The following is a 24,091-nucleotide window of genomic DNA, read 5'->3' as shown; positions in this document are numbered from 1 at the left end:
TCTGTAAACCCATGATCCAAAGAAAAATAATTTAAAAACACTTAGAAGTACCTGTCTGCACTTACATACTCAATGTATGTACTAAATATATAGTATTCTACATATTAAGAATACGGGAGTATAAACTTTCCCCTATAAGAGTCTCAAGACATGAAGTACCCATTTAGGTGAACAATCTTTTTGTGCTGATATATAGATGAGAAGAGGAATAAGGGATCAAAATTCAGGAGGAGGCTTCTCTACAAAGTTATGCTGGAATTCAAAGCCTGCAAATCTAAGGTGAAATAAGGAATCCTGAATAATTTATCTTAGAGTAAGTGTCCACATTTGAAATGATTCAGAAATAGCTCAGTCTGAAGTAACAAGCCCCTGAATGAAATATCAAGGGTTTTTATCGAGATGTCTCATGAATCTAAATCTTTCATGGTAATTTCCAGCCTGGGGGCTGTAAAACTGGATAGAAAACCTACACACAAAAACAATACCAAAAATTCAGCTGCTCTTTCTCTTCCTCCCAAACCTCATCTCCTAAAGCTCCTCTTCACATTGGCAGCTCTTTGTCAGGAAGGAGAGAGAGGGTATTAGAGGGGAGACATAGCCCTTCATTTAATCCACAATGAGAAGGAAAGAAATGAGAAGTGAGCATCTATTTAATATTGTGCGGAAGGAGCTCAGCCCTGGATAAAAATACAGAGCTGTTTCAGAGGTACTATTCTAGTCCTATCTTCCACTGTGGACCTAATTTTCAACCTGATTGTTATTTTGACATTTTTTAATCTTAAAGTACATCACTGCCTATTTTTCCTCCAGATGCCTAAACTTGAAAAGCTACATAATGTTCTTCCTTTTGAATAAGTGAGCTGCACCAAATCCCACACTCAGGCTCCCTAAAGGGACTCACAAGAAGAGACAGCACCAAGTTGTTACTCTCTAATATTAAGCATAAGGCCACATGTCATTTAGAAAGCTCATGCTCATGCCTTCATCTTCTTTGCTAACGGGACACTTTTGTGTCACTAATCTGGGTGCCACCAAGCAGCGTCCCTTCTCTTTGCCTCTCTGTCTTTCTGTCAGCTTCTTTTTCATCCACTTAGACCACGCATTTGTGCAGGGTGTGCACAACATGTAGCATAACTCGGCACACAGAAACCTCTTGGTTACGACAAACATGCGCACCCTGTACTACCAGAAGCAATGACACAGTTTTGCATCTTGCGGTTAGTTGACTGGTTGTTGCAACCTCGGCTGAAGCTCCTGCTGTGCCTGGGACATTAGCACACCAATGCCCTCAACTCATGCTCTGCCCTTGCTTCACCTCCTGGGGTCCCTTCAGCATCTTGTCCCTCACTCCCAGTTTAAGGGTGGCTATCAGGCAGCAGTTATTTGGGGAATTAAACAGAAAACACAGGCAGTCAGGCACAGAGTCTGTTACTGCGTGAGTCCAACTAAAAACGATATGTTGCAACTGAACGGTTCCTTGTTTTATCAGAAACCTTCATGGAGACTGGGGAAGCCAACTGAGATTAGAAGAGTCTTGACTGAAAACAAAATATTTGAAACTTCTTTGATCAAGAACAGAAAAGAGTGAAAACAGGCAAAAGAGGAAGGATAACACTGCATCCCCTGAGTTTTCCCAGTATTATGAGGAGAAGCTTCTTTTTCTTTAAATTGTTTGTTGAACAGATGGAGTCTGGCAAGAAAATCTACCCCTGCAGAGTGACACTGCAGCCTACCTGTGTAAACCACTTTGCGCCTGACGGTCAGATTGACGTGACCTTGTTTGGCTGCCTGTTGCATAAGCTGGACGACAAGCTGGTGTGATTTCCCGACAACAGGCGTCCCGTCCACACAGATCAGTTCATCACCCGATCTCAGGCGGCCGTCAGCATCAGCAGCACCCAGCGGTACAATGTGACCAATGTAAATCTGACGAATTAGCACAAATAGGAGAAAGGAAAGAAAGAAAAGGAAAAAAAAAAAAACGTGGTAAATGAGAACTAGCTCAACAGCCAGCGGGAAGCGAGGGGCACTGGCAGTTAAAGCCGATTTAGTAGGGAAGATGTTGATAAATGTCTGCTGGTCAGCAAAGTTGCTCCATGTGAATAGAGCCACATTGTGAAATAGTAATAAATTGACATTTTGTTCCTTCAGGCGGTCCATTCAGTCTAATGACAGTCAGCCTTGGGAAATGTGGTCAACCAGGGAGTGACCGAAGAGGAAGATGGTTAAAAGCACTGAGGGTCCTGTCAAGGAGGCCGAGATTGAGTTGTCCTTTCAGTTGCCTCTAGGGCTTACAAGCTCTGTACCACTCGCCTGTCCACCAACTCAGTCTTAGCTTATCTTCAGTGAGTTCTGTGGAATTACTGTAACATGAGAGAAAAGCATGGCCTTTCTTTCCATAAATGAGCAAAATAATTTTGGCAGGGAGATATGCGGAAATTTGTGCTGCCACTAGGTAGTTTTGACCTGTGCAGCACAAGACAGACCATAGGTTTTAGCCTGGCACCTTCCACATGCACTGGATTTAAAGAAGTTAAGCGAATTCGAGGAAGGAATTGAGCAAATAGAAACTTTAAGATCAAAATACTTGCAAATCTGACCAGGGCAACCTTTCCTCAGTGTCCAGGCAATTTTAGGTCTACATGTTTTCATTTGGGCTATCAAAAAAACGAGAAATAGTAGGGGAAGCCAAATCCATTTCAATTGTGGAAGTGGGTTTTTGTTTGTTTGTTTGTTTGTTTTGAGGGAGGGTAGGGAGGAGTTGCGGGACGTAAATGCATAGCACAACAGTTATTTTAACAGAGATACCGCAGTGCAGTTCTGCACACCTGTACATGCTACTGCTGTGATTCTGGAATATGTTAAAACAAGTCCACTTCTAGATGTACTCACAGGTTCTCCAGGCTCATTTCCACCTAGAATCCTAAATCCAAAACCGGTTTCCTTTCTCCATAGAAAGATATCCTGCTCTTGGTAATCTGGAACTGAAGGAAAAGGAGGAAAATATATTTTTTTAATCAAAACCCCACCCTCTTAACCCAAATCAGGATTACTCTGATGTACGTGTAAAGGGATATGCTGCACAACTTATTCTTTAAATGATGCAGTCTTGATTTTTTTAGACATATTAAGAACATTTATAGGTTTAAATACCAAAGGATTATTATTTAAATCACAACTAAAAATTATATGGTGGTTTCTATATTCTAGGTGTCTAATTGCGTCTTGCCACTTGTTTATCACAATAGTATTTCCTTCCGTCAATATTAGCATCATTACCCAGTGCAAGAGCCTCTTCTAAATCACCAATAAATAAAAGTGTACAACTGAGAATCACTCTGCCAGAAACAATACAGCTGTCTCCTCTTTCATGAGAGACAAAAGAGCCACTTGTGATGACTTCTACTTTTTAATTAACTTCCACAAGCATAGTTTGCTATCTGTATACTGACACTGCTTTAAATAACTATGGGACAGATCGCCGGCTGGTATAAAACAGAAGGGCTCCACTGAAAGCAAAGTATCTGTCCTGACTCTCACTTGCTTGTGTATGGGCTCTGTAGAACCACTGAACAGGCAAAACCAGCTGGAAACAAAGAAAAGCTCAACCTTACCTACTCATTAGTATGGGACATCAGCGAGGCTTTTAGAATGAATATTACATACAGTGAAGTACTAACCTTGAAGTGCGGTTGAACAGTAATGTTTTATGTTAACTTATTCATGCTTGCTTTCATCCCTTTTTTAAAAATGCAGAATTAATTGCTAACATTAAATCATATCAGAAGACAACTTCAGGTTCATTTAATATTTATTGGTTAGTATTTGTAACATTGACTAATTTTGTAATGACCTCCTCCCAAAATTTATAATTAATGATAAAAAAGCTGTTCCTTTACAAGTCAACTGCCTGTATCTTTAGTAAAGAAACCAAAGGGTATCATTCAGGAATGTAATTTAAATTAAGTGCATATGCAGATACTGGATGCAACACGTTTAGTGAAACATCATCTAGTTTTCTGTATGTATGAGCAGACAAACTGGTTGTTTTCCATTAAAATCAGTGAGAGTCAGGCTGAGCCCTAATTACATTTTGCACTATCAGTGCCTATTGCGCAAAGGTCTGGGTCTAGTCATGCTTTTCAGTGTGAAGTATTTTGGCTAGCTCTGATGCTCTCTCTTCCATGACTCAACAGGTTAAGATCTGGGAATACTAAAAGGAACAAGTAAGTGCTAAGGCACAGATATCTGGTTTGACATTTTCATTCAAACTGGTTTAATGCATTGATTTTATATATCATACAGGCACTTTCTAATTACTTACAGTTATAAACTACGCTTAAGAGCTGTGCGCATTACTCTACTGAACTAGAGGCTAATTTTTGTCCAGATACAATTACAGAACAATCAGGTGATGACCAGGCTGGAAGCCTGATGGTTCATCTGTTGAGATGAGCTGGCTGAAGGCAGCTCGTCACCATACAGACATGCAGCACAACAGCAGAATTTGAACAATTAATTAACTGGTGCTTGTCACTGCCTTCCGCGAGGGGAAACGTGAAGAGCAGACAAATTTGGAAGCGTCTCTCCAGCACTTTGCAGGCTTTTTTTGGCAAAGGCTGGCCCAAACCAATTAATAGCGTGTGTTGGATCTGGCAGAGGCAAAGTGGCTTCTGCAGAGAGCTTCAGCGTGGGCCCACTTCCTCAGCATCTCTCAACACCTTCCCATTTGTCAACTCTCCAGCCTCAGGGAATGATGCCGTATGTTCCTGGTTCGGGTACCAGCCAACCAATTAACAGCCACTGAAGATCACGGCAAGCTGAGGTGTAATGGCATCATCACACCAAAGCAACAGAAAAAGACAAGACTGTACCCAAAGAAGCAAGTTCATTCATGTAACTCTCTCTCCACTGGAAGGATTACACAGAGGTGCAACACAGATACAACAAACATACAGACGACACACATTTACACAGCATGATTACTAACTGAACAAAACTCCTTTTACCACTTTTGCGCCAGCTCTGTAGTACGGTGATTCAGAAAACCCCATCCACCTCCGTGCCGCCTTACAGCTGAGGTGGGACCCTCTGAGGCTCTCCATACTGGAGAATTACTTCAGGTTGTCCATTATTGAGTAGAGCTTTAGAGGAGCCACTTTCTTTACTTAGAGGGACAATTTAATGCTGATGCTGAAATTTTGCTGAAAACCAATTAAAAATGGTCACCAGAAGTCAGTCATTGCATCTTTGCACCTTGACCTGATCTCAACCATGTCTGACTCCGAAAAGAACGTACACAGCCCAACTGGGGCAAACTTGCCAGTCTGCTCATCTCAAATTAAACAAGACCATTTGAAGAGTGTCACAAAAGCAGTAAGAAGAGTTTTGCTAAGGCCGTGAAGAGGAATGGAAGGAAGGGTGAGTGTGACAGCCCCATCCACATCCCATGAACAAAACGGGACATGGTACCTCCCACCGCTGCCTATGAAATCCACTGCTAGCCAGTACAGAGTAAAGCAAGAACTTCGCACCTTCATGGCTAAACCTCGGCATACGGCCCTGACGGACTCCCCTGGTGATGAAGACCCTCCCACCACAGAGCAGCAATGACACCAGTACAAGACATCACAAGACACAGATACATTCTCGGCACAGTCTTACATTCTCCAAAACTCGTGGAATTGATTTCTCTCTCTCTCTCACCCTTGCTCAGTCCAGTTGCAGGCGAAGGTGACATAGCTGTAATATTAATTTTACAATTTTGCAAAGCTTAACGTATCTGCTTTCTTGTTAGTTCATTTAATTAATTTTGACTGTATGGATCATGTTAGGTTTTCATGCACATAATTGCTAAGGTTATAGCTACTATGGATTACAATATACTAACTTACATGTCTATCTACACATGCCTGTGTACATGTGGATATATAATGCACACACACATGAGAATTTACACATCTATGCACATGCATGCAGGTATATTTGAAGAATACTTTTTGCTCCTCAGAGGAGGAATTTCTTTGGGAACACCTTAAAACTACTTTTCTACAAAAAAACTTTCAACATCATGATATGGTTAATTTTCCAAATTGAAATATTTTTCTAATGGTAAAAGAAATTCTAAATGCATGGTGATGAAAATGAACACAGTGCTTAGAGGTAATTTTAATCAAACTTTCTTATGCAAACTTTAACAATTATCCTACGTGTTATATAAAAAAAAATTCTGCTCAGTGTGGTATCACAGTTTCAACAAAAGATGGATTCAAAAATAATCAGTGTGAGTTTGCTTTAGTCATTAGCTCGTTGGAGGTAGCAGCACTTTCAATGACTCTGAGTTTGGCAAAGTACAAAAGTTTTAAGGCCCAGATTCAGCAAAGTATATAGGGACAATTCTGAAATTAAGAGTGCATAGTCTCATTGAAGCTGATGGAGAATTTCAGCGTTGAAAAGTCCCGTGTTTTATCCATAAATCTCATGAGATTCCAGATTTTGAAGGGAAGCCTTGTTTTCTAAACTATGCCACTGCAGAAGAATTCCAGTTTTTCTGTATTTCTTCTCAATGAAACCTTCTGGTGGCATGGCAAACTTCTGAAAGATGGCTTCAGTGTGTTTTCAACAAGACCACCAAGTTCTGCCACTGAGGGTCAGGGATCTCTGGGCTGAGCCATGGGCCAGGCTGGTGCCTGATGAACATCAGCAAAGCGATGCCCACAGACCAGCTCCATCAACATCTCTGCAGCCTCTGCTGCTCACACAATGTGCTGCAAGGACCAAGGGCTTTTTTAGCAACACATTCTCTAAGGGCATGGACACATCTGTGTGCCCAAGTGTCTGACTGTAACTGTTTGTCTCCTATTAATATAATAAAAGGACATAACCCCACCAAGGGGCTTTTATTCACTATGATCTTTAAAGCCAGTCTGATCAGAAGGTGGCTGCAATTTCCTGAGGGTATTTTTCTTTTTCATGTTAGGGAGAAAGTATCTAATGTTTGGTATCATTGTGTAAATATTTTTAATTCTATGTAATTGCTGGTGAATGAACACTACACACTGGGGTCAAGACTTGTTTGCATTGTTTTAATTAGATTTGGGAAGACAAAATCCTACCAAATAAATTATGTGCCTGAAAATAAAATTCAAATATTACCGATAACTTAGAATATTTTAAAAGCTTTAAAAATTATCTATCGTGTTCGGCTTTACTTTTAATTAAATGCTTAAGCCCTTCAAAGGGATTCATTAACACATCTGCAATTCAGATTAATTCATTTTGTCACTGCTGTTTTGACAGATGGCCATATGTAGGATATGGTATTTTGCAAAGTAATCAGGCCACATGAGAAAAATTTGACAACAGATTGCGTTAATCTTTAAGGAAGTTTAATAATACATTGAAAAATAAAAAGCATATTATAAAAATATATTTTCAATAAAGCAGTGCAAGATTTCAGAATTGCAGTTCTCCGATAAACTATTCAGTTACTGTTTCTCTGAGTGTTTTTCACGTATGTCATTCTTGGATCCACTTCAGTGTTTAAACCTTAAGGGTTTGTCCTTCTCTCTGATTCACATGTACACAACTCCCACCAGCAGCAATGAGTTACCCATGAGGAGGAGCTCAAGTAGTTAAAACTTAACACCAGCAAAGACTGCATTTGTTATCGCCACCAAATGATTTGTTTTCAGATTCACTTAACACAAAGCCGGCTATTCTCAGAAGTCTTAATCCAGCAAAGAACTGCAACTCCAGGCCAGATTGCAGCAGAGCATTTTAGCTCAGCCTTACCTTAAAGCATCCAAGTCTCTTTGGGCTTATAGCTTGAAAATAAGCTTCCTTGGAGTGGAGCTACTCAGCACCTTGCAGGCCTGATCCCCTCACCCAGGGGAGCTGCATGTGGAGGAACTTTAGCCCATATTTGTTGAATAAAGTTGCAGTTCTCATCTGCTGCCACACAGCCAGAGTTCAGACATAGTTACGGAGTTATTGTTTTGCTTTGCATTATTAATTCTAGCTTAATTTTTCTTCCTTCTGTTTTTTTTTCTTCCACTAAACAGACGTCTGTGGCTTTCTTCCACAGAATCTGAGCATTTCTTGATATTAGGATGCATAGGGTAAATAAAAAAATACATGCTTTTACAAAATTATGGGTTATTTGGCGCTTTTGAACCAAATTCTGCTCTACCAATGGCTTCAGTGAGACAAGTCACATAAGTCAAATATAGTCTTTTTTATGAAATACTGATCCAAAGAATACTCAAAGAAAGGAAGAATACATTTTACCAAGCCTGAAAAATTAAAATGTTGCCTTGTGCTTCCCATGTCTACATTATTATTATTAATGTTAATAACAGTGGGATGCACTCCCAGTGTAAAAGGCAGTAGGTGGTCATTACAGATTCAGTACTTCTTAGAAACATTCCGGAGATGATGTATTCATATACTGAATGAAAACTCTTTGTATTATTATTTATAGATTTAAAAAAATTCTGTATGGGTTGGAGCTAATGAATTCACCTTTTTGTGTCAACTGCACTTGAAACATTGCACTATGTTCTCTTTATACTCAACAATTTCACAAATGGTATGAAATAAATGGTATGAAATGGTATGAAACACTGAAGATGATTTAATGCTCTAAAATTTTGTCTTTTTTAACCTTATCACGTACTTCAATACAAAGGGTTGTTGCTGTTTTTCAGTCCACTTGCTGGGGATTTGAAACCCTGCCTCCCCAAAGAACATTTTACAATTCTTTTCAGAGTTATTAAAATTTAAGGCCATGAATCAACAGAGAGCAAGCCCTGGACTGGGCAGCAGGGAGAGATGGGAGAGCTGAGCTGGGGCTCCTCGGGCAATGGAAGCCTCTAGGACCCACCAAATGCCCCAGTTATAGGATCACAGAATCATTTTGGTTGGAAGAGACCCTTAAGATCATTGAGTCCAACCATAACCTAACTCTAGCACTAAACCATGTCCCTAAGAACCTTATCTATGTGTCTTTTAAACCCCTGCAGGGATGGTGACTCCACCACTTCTTTGGGCAGCCGTTCCAATGCCTGACAACCCTTTCCGTGAAGAAATTTTTCCTAATACCTAGTCTGAGGATGCATCAGCCAGTTTCAACATTGGCACTAGGGGGGCATCCTCCTGTTCTACATAAGATATTCATTTTGTTTTGGTCACATCTTCATCAGAAGAATGCAGAGAGAGTCCCAGCTAGCACCCAAAGCCATGGGTGTCATGGAAGAGGAGATGAGAACCTCAGTCCCAAAGGGAATGGGTGCTCAAGCAAAGCAGAAAGCAATGATATGACTGTATCACTGCCAGCCAAAGTAGGCACTGGAATTAACTGGATTGCAGCTGGGTAAAAACATGAAGAACAGCACATGTGGAGCAGACGGACAGTAAAAGTGGAGGCCTGGAGAACAGTTTATTCCATCCCACATGGTGCTCCATGTCTTCAGAGCTCCCTGCACATGATTGAAGAGCCACACAGCCGGTGCCTGGGCAACACTGGGATGCAAGTCCCCACTTCTCATGCAGACCAAATATAGGGAAAGAAACACATTGGTCACCCCAAGCTCCCAGGGCAGAAGAGGCATCATGTTTCGGCTGTGAACCACAGTCTCCATTTACAGGACTGGTGAGAGGGATGAAAGACGAGGGCTTGGTGGGGGAAGGAGCAAGAGCTGACCACTGACCTCTAAATAAAACCACCAGTCACACTTTAGGATCAGACTGTGACAGGAGACAGAGCATTTCCAACTGCTCTTTTCGCTTAGACTGTATCTTTCCTGTTTTTCTTCACTTTTCATTAGGTGCAGTAAAGCCATGTCACAAGGTAAGAGTGCAGGTTAATCCCCAGGGAATGTGTTTCATTCCAGCTTAGGGTTGGAAATTCATAGGCTCTTGGACATTTCTAGTGGCAGATCACATCACATTTCCGCCATTCTCCAAAACCCCTCTACCTATGAAACCAAGAAATCTCAGAAAACATCTTCCTAGGAAGGAAATGGCAATGGGGCATAAAGCTGGTGGAAAATAACTGATGTTCAAACAGGCAGGTCTCACCTGGTAGAAGAGGCAGAAGACAAGGACTGAAGCAATAGAAAGGGATCCACCCCACTACAGAGATGCTGAACCACAGAAAGGTGAGATGGGGAAGCTGAAGGGGCATGGCAGATCCCAGTCTAGCAAAAGGCACAAGCAGAGAGGATTGTGGCACAGGGAGAGATAGGGTGTGGGAAACCAGCAGGCCAAGAGATGGTGAAAAGGCTTCTAGAAGGACTCTAATCACAGACGAGGATAAATACCTGCAGCCATCGAAGAAGGAGGGAGGATTTAGCACATGATGTTAGAAGCGGACACAGAAAAGTGACTGCCTGCCTATGCACTTCAGGATTTCTTTGGCTCAGCCTCAGGTTTTATCGAGAAAGACAGGCAGGAGTTAAGGCTGCTAAGCTGATACTAATGACTAATTAGTATGAGTTAAACAGTTAATTAGAAATTAGCTAAGTAGCTGCAGGGGGTCAGAGGCAATGCCAGCACAGAGTCTGTGGGAACCACGTGAGCTGAGCAAGGGTGATGCTGGTGCCACGGGACGGTGATAGCCTCAACTGTGTCCATCCTGACTAAAAGAGGAGCTCTGACTGCAGGGTTGAAGAGCCACTGTGCCTCGGCTCTCTGCCGCTTTCTCCTGTTTCAACAAGATTCACGTGCCAGTTCTGTCACTGCACTTCTTCATAGATCAGCAAGATTTGGCCCAAGAGCCGGCAGGGTCACTGTGCAGAGTCCCTGGCAAGGGATGGGAAGCAGCGCATAGAAGCTGAGACACCTACAAACTGCATTGCTGAGACGTTCAATCCAAAGAGATGCATCTTCAGCCAAGAAACTGTGACTCATGATTTAATTTTTCTAGGACTTAAGATCTCAAAGTGATTCATTTGGTCAGAAAAAAAAACAGTCCTACCATTTTTCATTTTGGGGTAATGTTCATTTCATACTGGCTTTACTGATTTCCAGTTACCACAATAAAATCAAACTCCAGGTGATACTCTTACAGCACCAAGACTTTGAAGCTCTCTCTTCTGTAACTGAAGTCACTACTGCTTTTGAAAATGAACCTAATACTCTAACTCTCCTCTTTAAGAAGCTTTTACAGATTTGATCATCTTCAGCAGTGCAATTAAAGCAAAGCCAGTGTGTTTACTTTGTTTTCAGAGAAGAAACTGACTGAAACCATATAGTCTTGGAGCAGAGCCAAAGCCCTGCTGAACTATTAGCCAAACATGCAGATTATTAATTGCCACAAAAGCCACTTTCAATATGCATTTGATATCTGTATTGTTAAAGTGTCCACTCTGGTCAAAGTAAAATGGCTCAGCTGGATTTTCTCCTTCCTGGAGTCAGACTGGAAAGCATCTGATAGGAATTTCAGCAAATTAAATACTACTCAAAAAAAGACTTTAGGATCTGGATAACAAACTTGGAAATTCTTCTTTAGCCTAATTTGCAAGTAAAATCAAAAAAATAGGGGAAAATATGGTCTTTAATTTTAAAGGGATTTTTCATATTAATCTTTGGTCTAAGTGCCCTTTCCTAGAGATGATCTAAATTCATTTCTCATCAGAGAGGAAACTGCACCCCTATCAAGCAGACATCACCGACAGATACCAAATTAACAAACTGAAGCCTTACATTTTCAACAGAAATCTACAAGATTCAGTTCTTCCCAAAGAAAATATACACAGAGCAGCTGCCAGAGCCGTAGCCTTAGCAACCACACCTGCTTCATACTCACGTCGGCTTTCATACATGCTCCTGGACTGGGCCCAGATTTTGAATGGATCTGGCTTTTTCTGCCCAGAAGCGTCAGGTTGATCAGCGGCCAGTGCCTCGGCGGCGGCGCAGTCCGGCAGCCCCTGCGTGCTGTGGACGGGGGACGCGGTGTGGCCGCTGCGGTGGCTGGAGACGCTGTGCTGAGAACTGTTTTGGCTGTCTTTCCTTTCAAGTGGTTGCTGTAAGGAAGAAAGCAAGTGGAAAGAGAGAGAGAGAACAGACGGTTATTGGTCTTTGAGTGGGTGTTTTCCATCAATTTTTCTCCCTCTTCTCAGGGTTTCTGCATGCACATAAGTAAATACATAAATCACAGTTCTGCTGCCACCAGTTAATACTGGGTACAGTTAAATTCCCCAATGACAGATTTTGATAGGCAGACTGACAGAAAGAGATATGCAAAAGAAGGTAATTTATCATTAAAAATATGCAGTTCTTCATCTCGCACATGAAAAAAACCCAACTAAATCTCATTATAGGTTACTAGTTTCAGCGCACTTCTTTTTTCCTACATTAAGGCAGGAAAAACTCGAGCACTGTCTACTCAGACAACATTAGGGTCTAACTAGAGCCTTCAGGAAAAAGGAAAAACTACCAAATTTTACTATGAAAACTGCCTTTGAAACAGGTTCAAGCACAGCCCTTACTATGAAAGATCACTTTTCCTCTGCAGCTCTTGCAACCCCCACATCACAAGTGGCTGGACAAGAGAGCACCACTTCCATGGCTCTGCTTCCCAGAGCATCCACAGGATTACAGAAGACCTTCACAAATGTGAAAATGCCTATTTACAGTTCAACTTCCTTGTTTTAATTTGGTACATTAAAAGAGGAAAAAATATGTCCCCCAAAATTCAAGGCTTATTCAAAAGCAGTATGTCAAGAGCTCTGCCTGCTCAATATTTAGCTAAGCAGGGTACATAATTCTTAAGTCGAATTCACAATGGTGGGGCTCAGATGAAGCACAAATCACATTTGCATTGCTGGGATTTGTACTACTCAACATGCAGCAAAATCTTCTCTCAACAAGAGCTCCCCAAACTGTACAGCAAATGCTTTTTAATGCTCTTTTGAGATGACCTTGGGTTGGCATCAAGGTTGAGTCCAGTCTCCCACCTGCTCCAGTACAGAGAGCTGGCACTTTCCTGGGGCTGCTGTGTCGCAGAGAGCGGCTGGAAAAATAGCATCTTACAGGTTGTTTCTACAACATCCACAATTTCCTGGCTAAAAGGGGTCAGCCACTTGTACCACGAAATCTCAGACAAAAATGTAAAGCCTCCTGCTGGCAGGGGATGTCTGAAAACATTGTGACAAGAGCCTCTGCTTTCAGGGACTTCTCCGTAGAAAAGCAAGCCGGGGTAGGGAGAAAAGCCAGTGGCAAAACCAGAGCAGATCAGTGCAGGGGGAGTGCTGAGGAGCACACAGGTTTGGGACCCCCTTCTTTATGCTCAGTGTGAAACCCCAGGTGGCCAATGCTCCATCCAGTAGGGCTGAATTAATTACAGAGGAGAAAGTCATCATACGAAAGCACCCTCCTTCTGAGTCTTAACAATATTTTTTTATATATATATATATAATTTTTTTAAACATATTTTTAGGTTTATGCTGAGGAAAAAGAACAGCTTCAGCAGCCCAGATGACTGACCTTGCAGGCTTACATTCGAGTTGATGATCCACTACCAGCATTTTTTAAAGTGTCTCAGGCAACTAGAATGTAAAATTGTCTTTGTCCGTTAAAGCAATTTTGAACAAAGCATACCTGCTGTGATTACTCATCTGCAGACTTTCAAATACAAATACCTGAACCATTTTCAAACATTTTTAGCTTTTTAAGTGGTTAAAGAGGCTAATTCACATACAGCCCTTCAGTTTTTAAATGAAGCTGTTTTAAAACATCTATGCTGTGGATAATCACTCCTTTGTAAATTAAAAATATTTTTTAAAAAGCAAAAAAAAGAAAAGCTTCATAACTTTCAGTCCAGCAGTCTAGCCATCTGGATTGTTTCATTTGTTTGGCCAAACTACTGAAATAACTACAAGCATCCTGAGAAACTTCAGGGCAATCTCACTGGAAATAGCTGGTTTACAGAAGTTAGAGTACAGGGACTAGAATGCGAAGCTTTATTCAGCCCTTGGGGAAATGTTGAGAACTCTGGAAACTTTCTGATTTAAAAAGGAAACAAAGGTTGAACTTTAAAAAGTGCTCTCATCTTATGATATGAAAGGTCTAAATATTGAGCGAACTATGAATTCTGTTTTGTATTTGGGTTGCAAATGAAAGCGTCAGCATATCTCGAGCAAAACCACCTCTAATTAGACTAGAGTTGCAATTGCAAATACACAATTATTTTGCAAGAAGTAGGGGAAAACTTCTTCACAGGGACAGCTGCTTTTCCAAACAAAAATTCCTTTAATAAGCCCAAAATGCCACTATTCAGGAGTTGAAGAGGGGAACAGAGAAAGGAGAATACAACCATAGGAATTATGAATATATGTAATTAAATTAATTCAATTCAAGGCAATATTAATCAACTTTCACATCACCAGATGAGGCCAAAAATGTTTTGGGCCAAACTTCTTTTCATGTGCTGTAGCAGCTTCAGCACAGCAGCAGCAGCAGGACTTGCAGAGGTCCCACCGCCTGCTCTCCTGCCATGGTGACTGCATGGATCAAGAAGTTGGTGCCTTGGTGCAAAGGCCGAGCTTTCCCAGGAGAGATGAGCTGATGATATGTCAATGAAAGGACGGCTTCTCTATCTCTTGCCTCATTCCTTGCTTTTGTACAATCCTTCTGGGTCTGGATCTGACTGTCCAGCTCACTCAGCTCACCTATGGGCAGGAAAGCAGCTAAATCAGGGCCAGATGAGCACAGGGCTGTTTGGTGACAGACCTCTGCAGAATGGCCGGTACAGACCTCACCCCAAGATGCTGATCAAGTTTTTCAGTGCAAAGTAAAGCAGATCAGCTGAATTGGGTTGACTTCTGACAGCAGCTACAAGAGCATGGGGCACAGAACTAGCCAAGTCAACAACAGCATCCCTGGCCCTCAAGACTCTGTGTTCTTCTCCAGAGCTGTGGATAAGCATCAACAGCTTGCCTGAAAGACTCTTGACCAAAAGTGGCTAGAAATAAAGACTAAGATGACTACGTTGAGTCCATTTAGGCAGATTGTATGTTTAAATACAGGTGATGGGATAAAACCAACCACCTTGGTACAGTATTGCGGCCATGACAAAATAAATACGTGGAAAGCTAGAGCTTCTCATGCCCTACCCAAGCCCCCAGGTCTGAGATGCACGGCCTGTGCCAGCTTCTTTGCTGAAATTTTGCAGTGCTCATCACACAAAATGTAAGGTAAAGAAAACGTATGATCGGGAGAAAAAGCCCTGTCTACCTGTCCTTTCCCCAATGGTTGAGGTTAACAGGAATGTCAGGGTGGCTCAGATTTCCAAGTGCAGCTTTGGGGGCTATGGCTGTAGAAGGGGGAGCACAGCAGTCAGGGCTTGGGCATCCATCAAGCCTCCCAGGGTTTCATCCCCGCACTGTGCAAACCCAATTTCAGCCACAGACACTCCGTTTGCCAAGCTGAAAGGCAGCTTCTCCCTTGGCAGAGAGGCTGAGTGAGCCCACACTGAGCACCCTGATTATAGGAAGGGAAGAAAACAGCAAAGGTGATGTGAGCCAGGGAGCTCAGAGCTGTTGTGCTTCAAAAGCAGACAGGAGGAAAACCTGCTTATAGAAGTCTCCAAGTGCCCAGAAAATGCTACAGATACCCACACAGCAGAGACCAGTTTGTCATTCATGCTAAATAAGAGAGTAATTAAATGTTACTTTGTACAGCGACTGCTAAAACAACTGAGGCCAGCGACATGGCTGAGAGGTGGCTGCAGGCAGAGATGGGACACTAATTATTAGCAGCAGCTGTGTCTGTCTGTGTCAGGCAGAGAGAAACCCGCAGCAGCAGAGGCGACGGTGGCAGGGAGCATGTCCTGCGGCACCAACAGACACCAAAGCTTTTTTGGCACGGGATTCTCCAGGCATTAAACTCCAAGAGAGAAGAGCTGCTGTGGTTTCCTCCCACTGCATATCAAGGTGGGGGAAAAAATATGGTCTCTGGAAGAAGAGGGATGTATTGTACAAACACTCGTGTTATGGAACCTACTTCTTCTCCTGGTAGAAACAGGGCATCAGCAGAGCCCAAACTGCAGCCTGTCCACCTGATTTACTTGACAATTCTATTGTCAGGGACAGGCTGTGCATCAGAATTGCAATTTTGGCCACAAAATTCAGTTATGCCGACAATGTATTTATTCACACCCAAAATAAAAATCAGATTTTTGGAAGAGCTTAGCACTTTCTTCCCCCTGCAGTGATCCTGTCTTCTGATGATCTAACTGCAGATTTTGTGCTCTAAAGCATTTTGGAGAAGCTTATCCTGGCAGTGAGAGCAAACAGAGCTGGAAATGGGAATCTTTGCCCCCTTGTGGAATATTTTGGTGCAAGCAACACAGGAAAAATCAAGAAAAAGTTTGTTTTCATCCATGTTATATTAGGATAATTGCAGAAAAAAGTGCTATACTACAGGACTTCCAACTGCAAAAGTATATACCCAGATGGTCAATATAAAAATATTAACCATTTTAATCTGAAGAAGAAGCAACAGGAAGCTGAAAACAAGCAGCACAGAGAGCTGCTGAAAGTGCCCAGTCCCATGTATGGCTCCAAACTTTTTATATTTTTAACTAATTTGGCTCTTCCACCAAGGTTGAAAAACTCTCCTTAAAAACTTAGAAAAAGAGCAAAGCTTAACAGAAGATATATACTGGCTGAAAAATACAGCCCAGGAAAACTGAGCTCAAGGCAGAAAAATATTCTTGGCCCGTGCTGCAGCCCCAGCACTAATAAACCTCTCTAAACCAGACGGGAGGTATCCAACAGCCTGGAGTCAGCCTTGGGAAATACAAGACTGGGGCTGATAGCTAAAAATAGGGCTTGTTTGAGAAAGAAACAGCCATTGGCAGCAAGTCGGGACTGTGTCCGGGCTGTGGGAAAGGATCCGAGGTAACAGGAGAGGGCTCGTCACTGCACTGAGTGAACCAGAAAAGGATGGAGACCGGAGCTCATGTCTCCCTGATGCAGGAGAAGAAACAAAGAATGAATACAAGTAAAGAACAAACCAACTGCTCCCGGCCTGGATGTACACTGTCCTCTAACTCTTAATCAAGGAGTGCTGGCAAACATCCCCCCTGAGTGGGGCAGAGGGACCTGGGCAGGCAGCAACCAACCCCATGTCCAGCTGTGTGGTGCTGGGACAGCCCAGCGGGGCACAGCTCGGTCAGCAGCATCCGCATCCACCCAGCAGCTGCAAGTGCAGGAAAACCACCCTTGGGAAGTGCTGAGCAGGGCACAGCGAGGTGACATCCCAGCCAGGGAGTGTGACAGAGGGGCAGGCATGGCCCTCCCCTGCCAGGACAAGAGCAAGTGTGAATCTTCATGGACAAAAGGGCTGGGCCACCCTTGCCCCACAGCTGAGCACAACAGCCCCTGCAAGCAAACTGAGGAATGTGTCAAACAATACCACTGCTTTTATGCTTTTGGCCATCGCCTTGGCCACACAAGGTCTGGTGTTGGTGTAAATCCATCCCAGACAGCCCCGAGGAGAGTTTCCTCCTCTGCATACAGGTGCTCTGAGGCATTTTGCTCCAGGTTTCCATGCTCAACCCATGCACATCACCGATGCCTGGGAACGAAGGAGCGGCTGTGCCGGCTCCGACACACTCTGCTCTGCCCCGCCGAGGAGCAGTTGGTCATTAAACACCACACAATGCGGCAGCAGTGTAAAACGTCACTGCTAATTGACAGTATAAAAGATCCAGTGTGCAAGCAGGGGGAATAGGAGGCTCTGCTTTTTGTAAATCCTGTGCTTTAGAGGCAACAGCACTGCCTAGGGGCACAGTAAAAATTACTGGAGGGACCCTAAAGCAAAGTGACGGGGGTTTGGGAGAGGTACACGTGGGAATGGGTCTGCTTTCGCAGGGCTGACTGGCTCCTCGAAGCAAATAGCAGGGAGATATCTGCTCTTGCACAGCTACACCTGTTTCTAAGCAGTTCCTTTGTTCACCAAGGCAGGATTATCCCGACGTGGATTTAGATGCTGCTCACATTTTCACGGAGCATCGCTGCTGATGAGAGAAGTGTCTGACAGGGCAGGATCTCCCTTTACCTGATGCCAAACATGCGTGTGGCAAAGCCAGAGCATCCACATGGGAGCCTCCATGCCTTGAACAGACCGAGACTCATTGATCGGGGCTGGTTTAATGACTGGAGTCAGAGTCTGGATTGAATGCAGCCACCTCCTGCTCCGACTGGGGAAAAAAGTGCAGGCAGAGAAAAGAAACGTGCCAGACGCGTACGTATTTTACACACTTGCTTCTGTTTTACCGAAGGCTGAAATAATCCCAGCGTATGACAGAAGTGAGCGCGCAGGGTCTGACATGCCTGTGATTTGCAAGGGAGCTCACCCCGCGCTTCTTCCTCTCAACATTAATGTGAGCTGACAGTGGTAGAGGCCTGGGCTCACGTGACTTTAATCAGCGCTGCCCTAAGCCATCAGAATCACATTAATTATTTCAGGGCTCGCTTTTTTTTTTTTTTTGGATGAATAGAGAACTCGTATTAAAAGCAGGAGCCTTTTGCTCAGCCCTTTCATAAACCACTTGACCAGGTTTGCGGCTCCGTGGGCTGTGCCCAGCTGCAGTTTTTGGCACCCACCGGGGACCGCTGATGAAGTTTCACACCGTCTCACAACACGACAAACACCTCACTCGCTCTGCTCCCACAAGGCGACTGGGAGAGAATTCTCTTTTTTTCCCCTCCCTCTCAACAGATAACTGGGAATACTCAGGCTTTAAGTATTCTATTTCCTTTAAAAAGAAAACAGTTCTTTTTCTTGCATACAAATAGCACATAAGTTTATTCCACAGTATCATGCATGGAGCTTTAATGATATTTTAGATCACGGCTTCCATTAGCTAATGTGTCATCCAGGTAACAGCTTTACATGGAAACAGAATTAGAAGAGACAAGAAAATGCCATTCTGTTGTCTTTTTTTAAACAAATCAGGAATCTCACACCTGCAGCACAATCCTGCTTAGTTTGAAAATGCCTCTAGAGCAAGCACTCAGACATCTAACTGTATTCCCGGGGAACCATAATTGTGATCCGTTCAGGCTTTGTCTCTCTTGGCAAGGTGCACGCTTTCCCATTCTGTTAATAATTCAGCTGAGGGTACTCGAGAAAACTCTGGGAGTTAATGGAAAAGGTTGGTGCCTATGAACACCCAAAAGGAACTGCTATCTGGCAAGAAGGTGGAGCCTCCCATCCTTCCAAAAGGAAACAATAGCTTCTTTTTTTTTTTTAATAAGTTAAATGACAGAGAAGCTCAATCTGTCAGGGAAGAGGATCTGTAAACCTGAGGTTTTATTTGCAAACAATTTCCCCTTCCATACCGCATTCCTCTTTCATCTCCCCATGCAGCAGGAGCTGTGCAAGGTAATCACGGCTGCAACAGAAAGACAACTTAAAACAATTGAAACACACAAAGAAAGCAAACTGAACTCATGCCTTTCTCCTTCAAAGCAGACAAACAGACAAAAATAGCAGCTGAAAAGTGCTTACCGACTTTGGGCTCTTCTTTGGGACCGGCAGTCCTGAAAAATGGCAACAAGGGAAAAATAAACATTAGCATCTAAACGTTACCTTCCCTTAAAGAAAAAATCCCTAGGTGTATCATCCGACCGTAGCCATCTGCAGAGTTATGTCAGCTTTCCCTCTCGCATCGGAGTTACCAGTCTGTTCATATCGAATCAAAAGCCCGGGGAGAGGGAGAGCGAGGGAGCGACGGGCGCGGGGGGAGAGCTCTATCTGCATCAGCTCTGCTGACTCGTGCCGCAGCAGCCGGGAGGCTGCGAGAGAAACCCACAGCCCAAGCCAGCGCTTGGGCAGAATCTCAAATGCTCCCCTGGATTACGGGAGTCTTAGCTTACAATTAAAGCCGAGGCTATTTCCTTTTGACGCGATCGGCTCGGTGATTTTTATCAGACCAATCGCAGCAGTGCAGGGGGAACAGGTTGATTTCTTTTTTTTTTTTTAAAAAAAGTATTTCTCTAGGAATAGATTTTTTTTTTTTTGAAAGGAAAATGTGCATCGGCTTGAGCCGAGAGGCATGGGTTGGGCAAAGGACAACAAAAGCATGGGGAGGAATAAGCTTTTATCCCTAAAAATGTGAATGTTAATGACAACAGACACGGTTTCCTTCCTGTCCATCCTAAGTGTAAATCTTTGAAGTCAGAGATTTTATCTGTTAGTTACAATTTCAGAAAGCTGTGGCTTGAAAACAGCACTGCAAAGTCCTGACCCTTGAAGAAGGGGGGCTTATACAGGTTGCAGCTGATGCAAAGGAAGAAAGAAGTGGGAGGGCAACAGAGAAGGTTTTTTCAAGGACAATTTTGCATTTTGAAGCAGCCTCGTCCTTGCTCTGTGATGAGCAAGAGAACTTAAAACTGGGATTTCTATTGACTACTTCTGCATATAGCCCAGTTCCCAGCAGCAAACGAGACACTTGCCGGGGGGATTTACCCACAAGGCAGGAAAAGCTCTTTCCTGGGCATTGTGCAAATCACCTTTTCCTCCACTGGTGGAGGAGAGGGAACTCCCCATCTTTTGCAATGTGTGACACTCCAGAAAACAAACATAAACCAAAACACAGATTACATTCCACATTAAGTGCTCCGTAATTCAGATGGCTGAAATCTGCTTTTGTCTTTAAGATGTGATTTATGTGGCATTTATGCTGCATTATGTTTTCTACTTTATGCATTTTGTTTGTGGTAAAACCCATGTCCTTGTCTAACTTTTACACAGAGAATAAAATAAGTGATGCAAGTGAATTACAAATCTGTCTAAGAAGAAGCTGATTTTAAGGTAATTTGGGAGATGTTAGTTCTGAAAAGGGAAGATCCACAATTAAAAACAAGAAGTAGACTCACTTTGCTGCCTGATCACAGACTCAGATGAGAACTGTAATGAGTATTTTAAATGAAATATTTTCAGCTTTTGAGGAACATCCGTGCTATGCACGTCACTCTCATGCATTCCCAGCCAATAGCTGATAGCCCTCCAGGCAAAGATTGATCAAGGGACAATGAAACATCAAAACTGCTTGAACTAAACAATGAAAATTGCAGCTTCATTTCTGCTTACGGTGACCGTGTTTGTGTAATAAAGAGGAAAGCACTAATAACATTCATGGCAAGTCACATTTTTAACAGGCATCATTTATCGCCGAGATAAACACGCAGAGATTCTCCCTCTCCCCTTCCACATGCATGCACACACGTTTACTCTCCCTTTCCAAGAGATGCTCTTTCCTATTAAATCAATAGGTAGAACACATCCCTGTGCATGCACGCACCCTTAACAGACCAACATGAGCCAGAGAAAGGCATTACAGCAATTCAAATGTTTCCCATAATGAGGTTGAGATGCAGCTGCGCTTTTAGTTCAAATTGTGCTATAATTCAGTCTACTGCATCATAAACATTAAATGTTAAAATTTACTAAGTATGAACTACTGAACAAACCTTTCCTTCAAAGTTTGCCATTAATTTTGGCTGTTCCAATTCAAAAGAGATGGAAAAGGGTTGAAAAATAATAGAAAACACATCAAGGCCATTGTTTGGCAGGTCCTTCAGAGGCAAATGAATCTTACAGTATCACTGCTCTGTGCCAGACTAAGCTGCAGAACAAGCAGTAATTGACTTTTTACCAAAATAAACGACTGCAGAACATGTTAACAAATCTTGGTAGTTTTTCATGGGACAAGCTTATAGCCAGAGGAATAACTTGCTCGATAATTTTTTCTTTAAAAAAAGTTGTTTATTCATCAAATTAGGGTCTCTCATTTTAAAACCCCAGTTCTTGACGCAGCAGGCCAAATGAGCAAGTGGTAGTTATGATAAGTAGTTTCCATGCTCAGATGATGGAATGGATGGAGTGTTTAACAGCAATGAATAGGAAGTGCTTGAATAACCCCAAATCCTTGGGGGCATCACTAGCAAGAAAACGCTGAGCTTTATCAAAAAGCTTCTGGCATAAAAAATTGCCAATGGCTATGATATTGGGATGGTGACAACTACGAATTACAAAAATCATCTTTTGATCACATTAACTGTTTCCCATCACTGGCCAGGCCACTGCTCACATCATTCCTTGCTTGGTATGCTCATTCTCCTGGCTGCCCCGTTCTCTCCTGAAGCCTCATTGCAAGTTTTTCAGAGGTAAATGGACCAAGCATGGACTTCACACTCAGTTTGCATCTCTTTGGGATTATCCATTATTTTACATTATTCGGATTTGGTTTGAATAATGGCATTCACTTCTCAGGCTAAAAGGAGCAAAGAGTCTTCTATGCTGCTCTGCTCTCAAATCCGATAATGGAACACTAATAGTTCATATCGACACTGCTTGCAATATAATTCCTCTGTGATTTAATGCCTATGGACATCTCTCACTAGGACTTGAAATGAATCTTTTAATTTTGTGGGGGTTTGGAGGTGCAGATTAGAGAAGGTGGAAGCATCAATTAACTGAACAGGGCTGTTGTCATCACAGAGTTAACAGTGTTTTAAAACAAATGAGCACATCTGGTAAACAATGTCAATATGACCTAAAACCCCTTGAATGGGCTCATTGTAGCTACTTACTAAATGTGCCTGGAATTAAATTAATTAGAAAACACAAATTACTCCCTTCTAAATAACAATGTAATAAAGCAACTGCTTAATGAAAAATATCAGTGATCAGTGAGCAATCCGCAAGCACAAAAAAAGGGATTGTAATCAAACTAAATTCACAGACTCATCAGCGAGGCAAGAAAGGCTTCATACAAGGTTAGTCAAAAATGAGTCAGATGCAGGGATCTAAATTAAACTAATTATCACAGAGATTATTACATTTATCTTAACAAAAACCTCTCTCTTTTCTCCCTAGTACTCCCTAAAGCTCTATGTACAGCTGGCTGCATCCATCTGCTCAACTACATTTTATAACATAGGGGGGAAAATGCAAATCATTAAGCAAGTTTTGTACCATGGCTTCAGCACTCTCAACACCATTACCCATCAGGAGCAGTGTTTCTGTTGTGTGACACCCTATTATGTTGTGAGTGATGCAGTCCATGCAGCAAGGACACAACCCAGCTTACTTCATGTTATTTGGCATGTGATAATTTTGCAATCTTGTGTGGTAAAACTTCTAGAGGTGGGAAGCTGTAGATTCCCTAATCCTACCTATGACAAGTTCATGGAAGGAAGAACCCATGGGACAAAACTGTGACAACAAGTGTTGCTGTTTCTAACATGCGGTGGTCCTGAAGTTTTACAGGAACATTTACTCAGATGTTTTGTCTTTATGCAATCAAAGTAGCTTGGTAAGACTACAACACACAGCAAATTCTGTTTTACTGAGCATATACAGAATGCAACATGTGTCTACAAATCCAAACCATGGCCCAGGCCTTATACTCGGGAGAGCTCATAAGGCCACAAATGCTCAAAAATTACCTAGATGGACACCAGACACATCATACCCTGTTCTACAACCCTGCATTTTACAAACGGTGGATCAAAATGATCAAAAGTTGAATCTTAAAGAAGACCTATCTCTAGGCACCAGAGGAGTCATCCAGTCAGCCCATCTGAACAGCTCAGTTATGTGAAGTCCAGTTGGTGCGAAGAAGTTTTCCCGCCACCACAAAGAAAATTTTTTAAAAAGTGTACATTTCAATGGGATTTCAACCAAAGTTGGGACAATTCAGTACCAGTTTGCACAATCTACCCACAGGACAACGGTGCTTGAAATTGCTAAAAGCCAGTCTAGAAGCTAGACTACCATTTTTATAGTTATTGTTTACAACTTTTGGGGCTACTGCACAACATTTTTCAGTTTTTGGGTGGTTTTGCACAACTGTGTCTAGATCTCCAGTTCTCATGATTGCTTAACACTCTCAATCTGGCCACTTTGTGAACTGCTCATATCCAACAGCAAAAAAAGCCACAGGTGAGCCTAAGTGAAAGGGTCACCCATTTGGTTTCACCATTATGCCTTCTGCAGCCCAGAATTCACAACAGCAGAAAATTAGTGGGGGATGAATAAAACCACAAGAAAAGAAACATTGCAGACTGTGTCA

The 24,091-nt window shown here is 42.5% G+C and overlaps 1 protein-coding gene across 30 annotated transcripts in view; it reads right to left on the bottom strand.

Moving 5' to 3' along the window:
• MAGI1 (membrane associated guanylate kinase, WW and PDZ domain containing 1) overlaps nt 1-24,091 on the bottom strand; it is a 343,515-nt gene that overhangs the window by 19,228 nt on the left and 300,196 nt on the right. For 23 of the 30 annotated variants that reach the window (XM_065845232.2, XM_065845234.2, XM_065845235.2 and 20 more), the window contains 5 exons: nt 19,522-19,553; nt 11,810-12,026; nt 5,665-5,742; nt 2,893-2,984; nt 1,734-1,926 (listed from right to left, as the gene is read on the bottom strand). In XM_065845232.2, the coding sequence (XP_065701304.1) occupies nt 1,734-1,926; nt 2,893-2,984; nt 5,665-5,742; nt 11,810-12,026; nt 19,522-19,553 (612 nt within the window). The remainder of the gene's footprint in view (nt 1-1,733; nt 1,927-2,892; nt 2,985-5,664; nt 5,743-11,809; nt 12,027-19,521; nt 19,554-24,091) is intronic. The other 7 variants (XM_065845249.2, XM_065845239.2, XM_065845240.2 and 4 more) reach the window with 1 other exon arrangement.

The sequence above is a fragment of the Patagioenas fasciata genome, chromosome 10 (assembly GCF_037038585.1).
Source record: "Patagioenas fasciata isolate bPatFas1 chromosome 10, bPatFas1.hap1, whole genome shotgun sequence".
In the NCBI taxonomy this organism is placed as follows: Eukaryota; Metazoa; Chordata; class Aves; order Columbiformes; family Columbidae; genus Patagioenas; species Patagioenas fasciata.
This window is presented reverse-complemented; position numbering and strand designations above follow the sequence as displayed.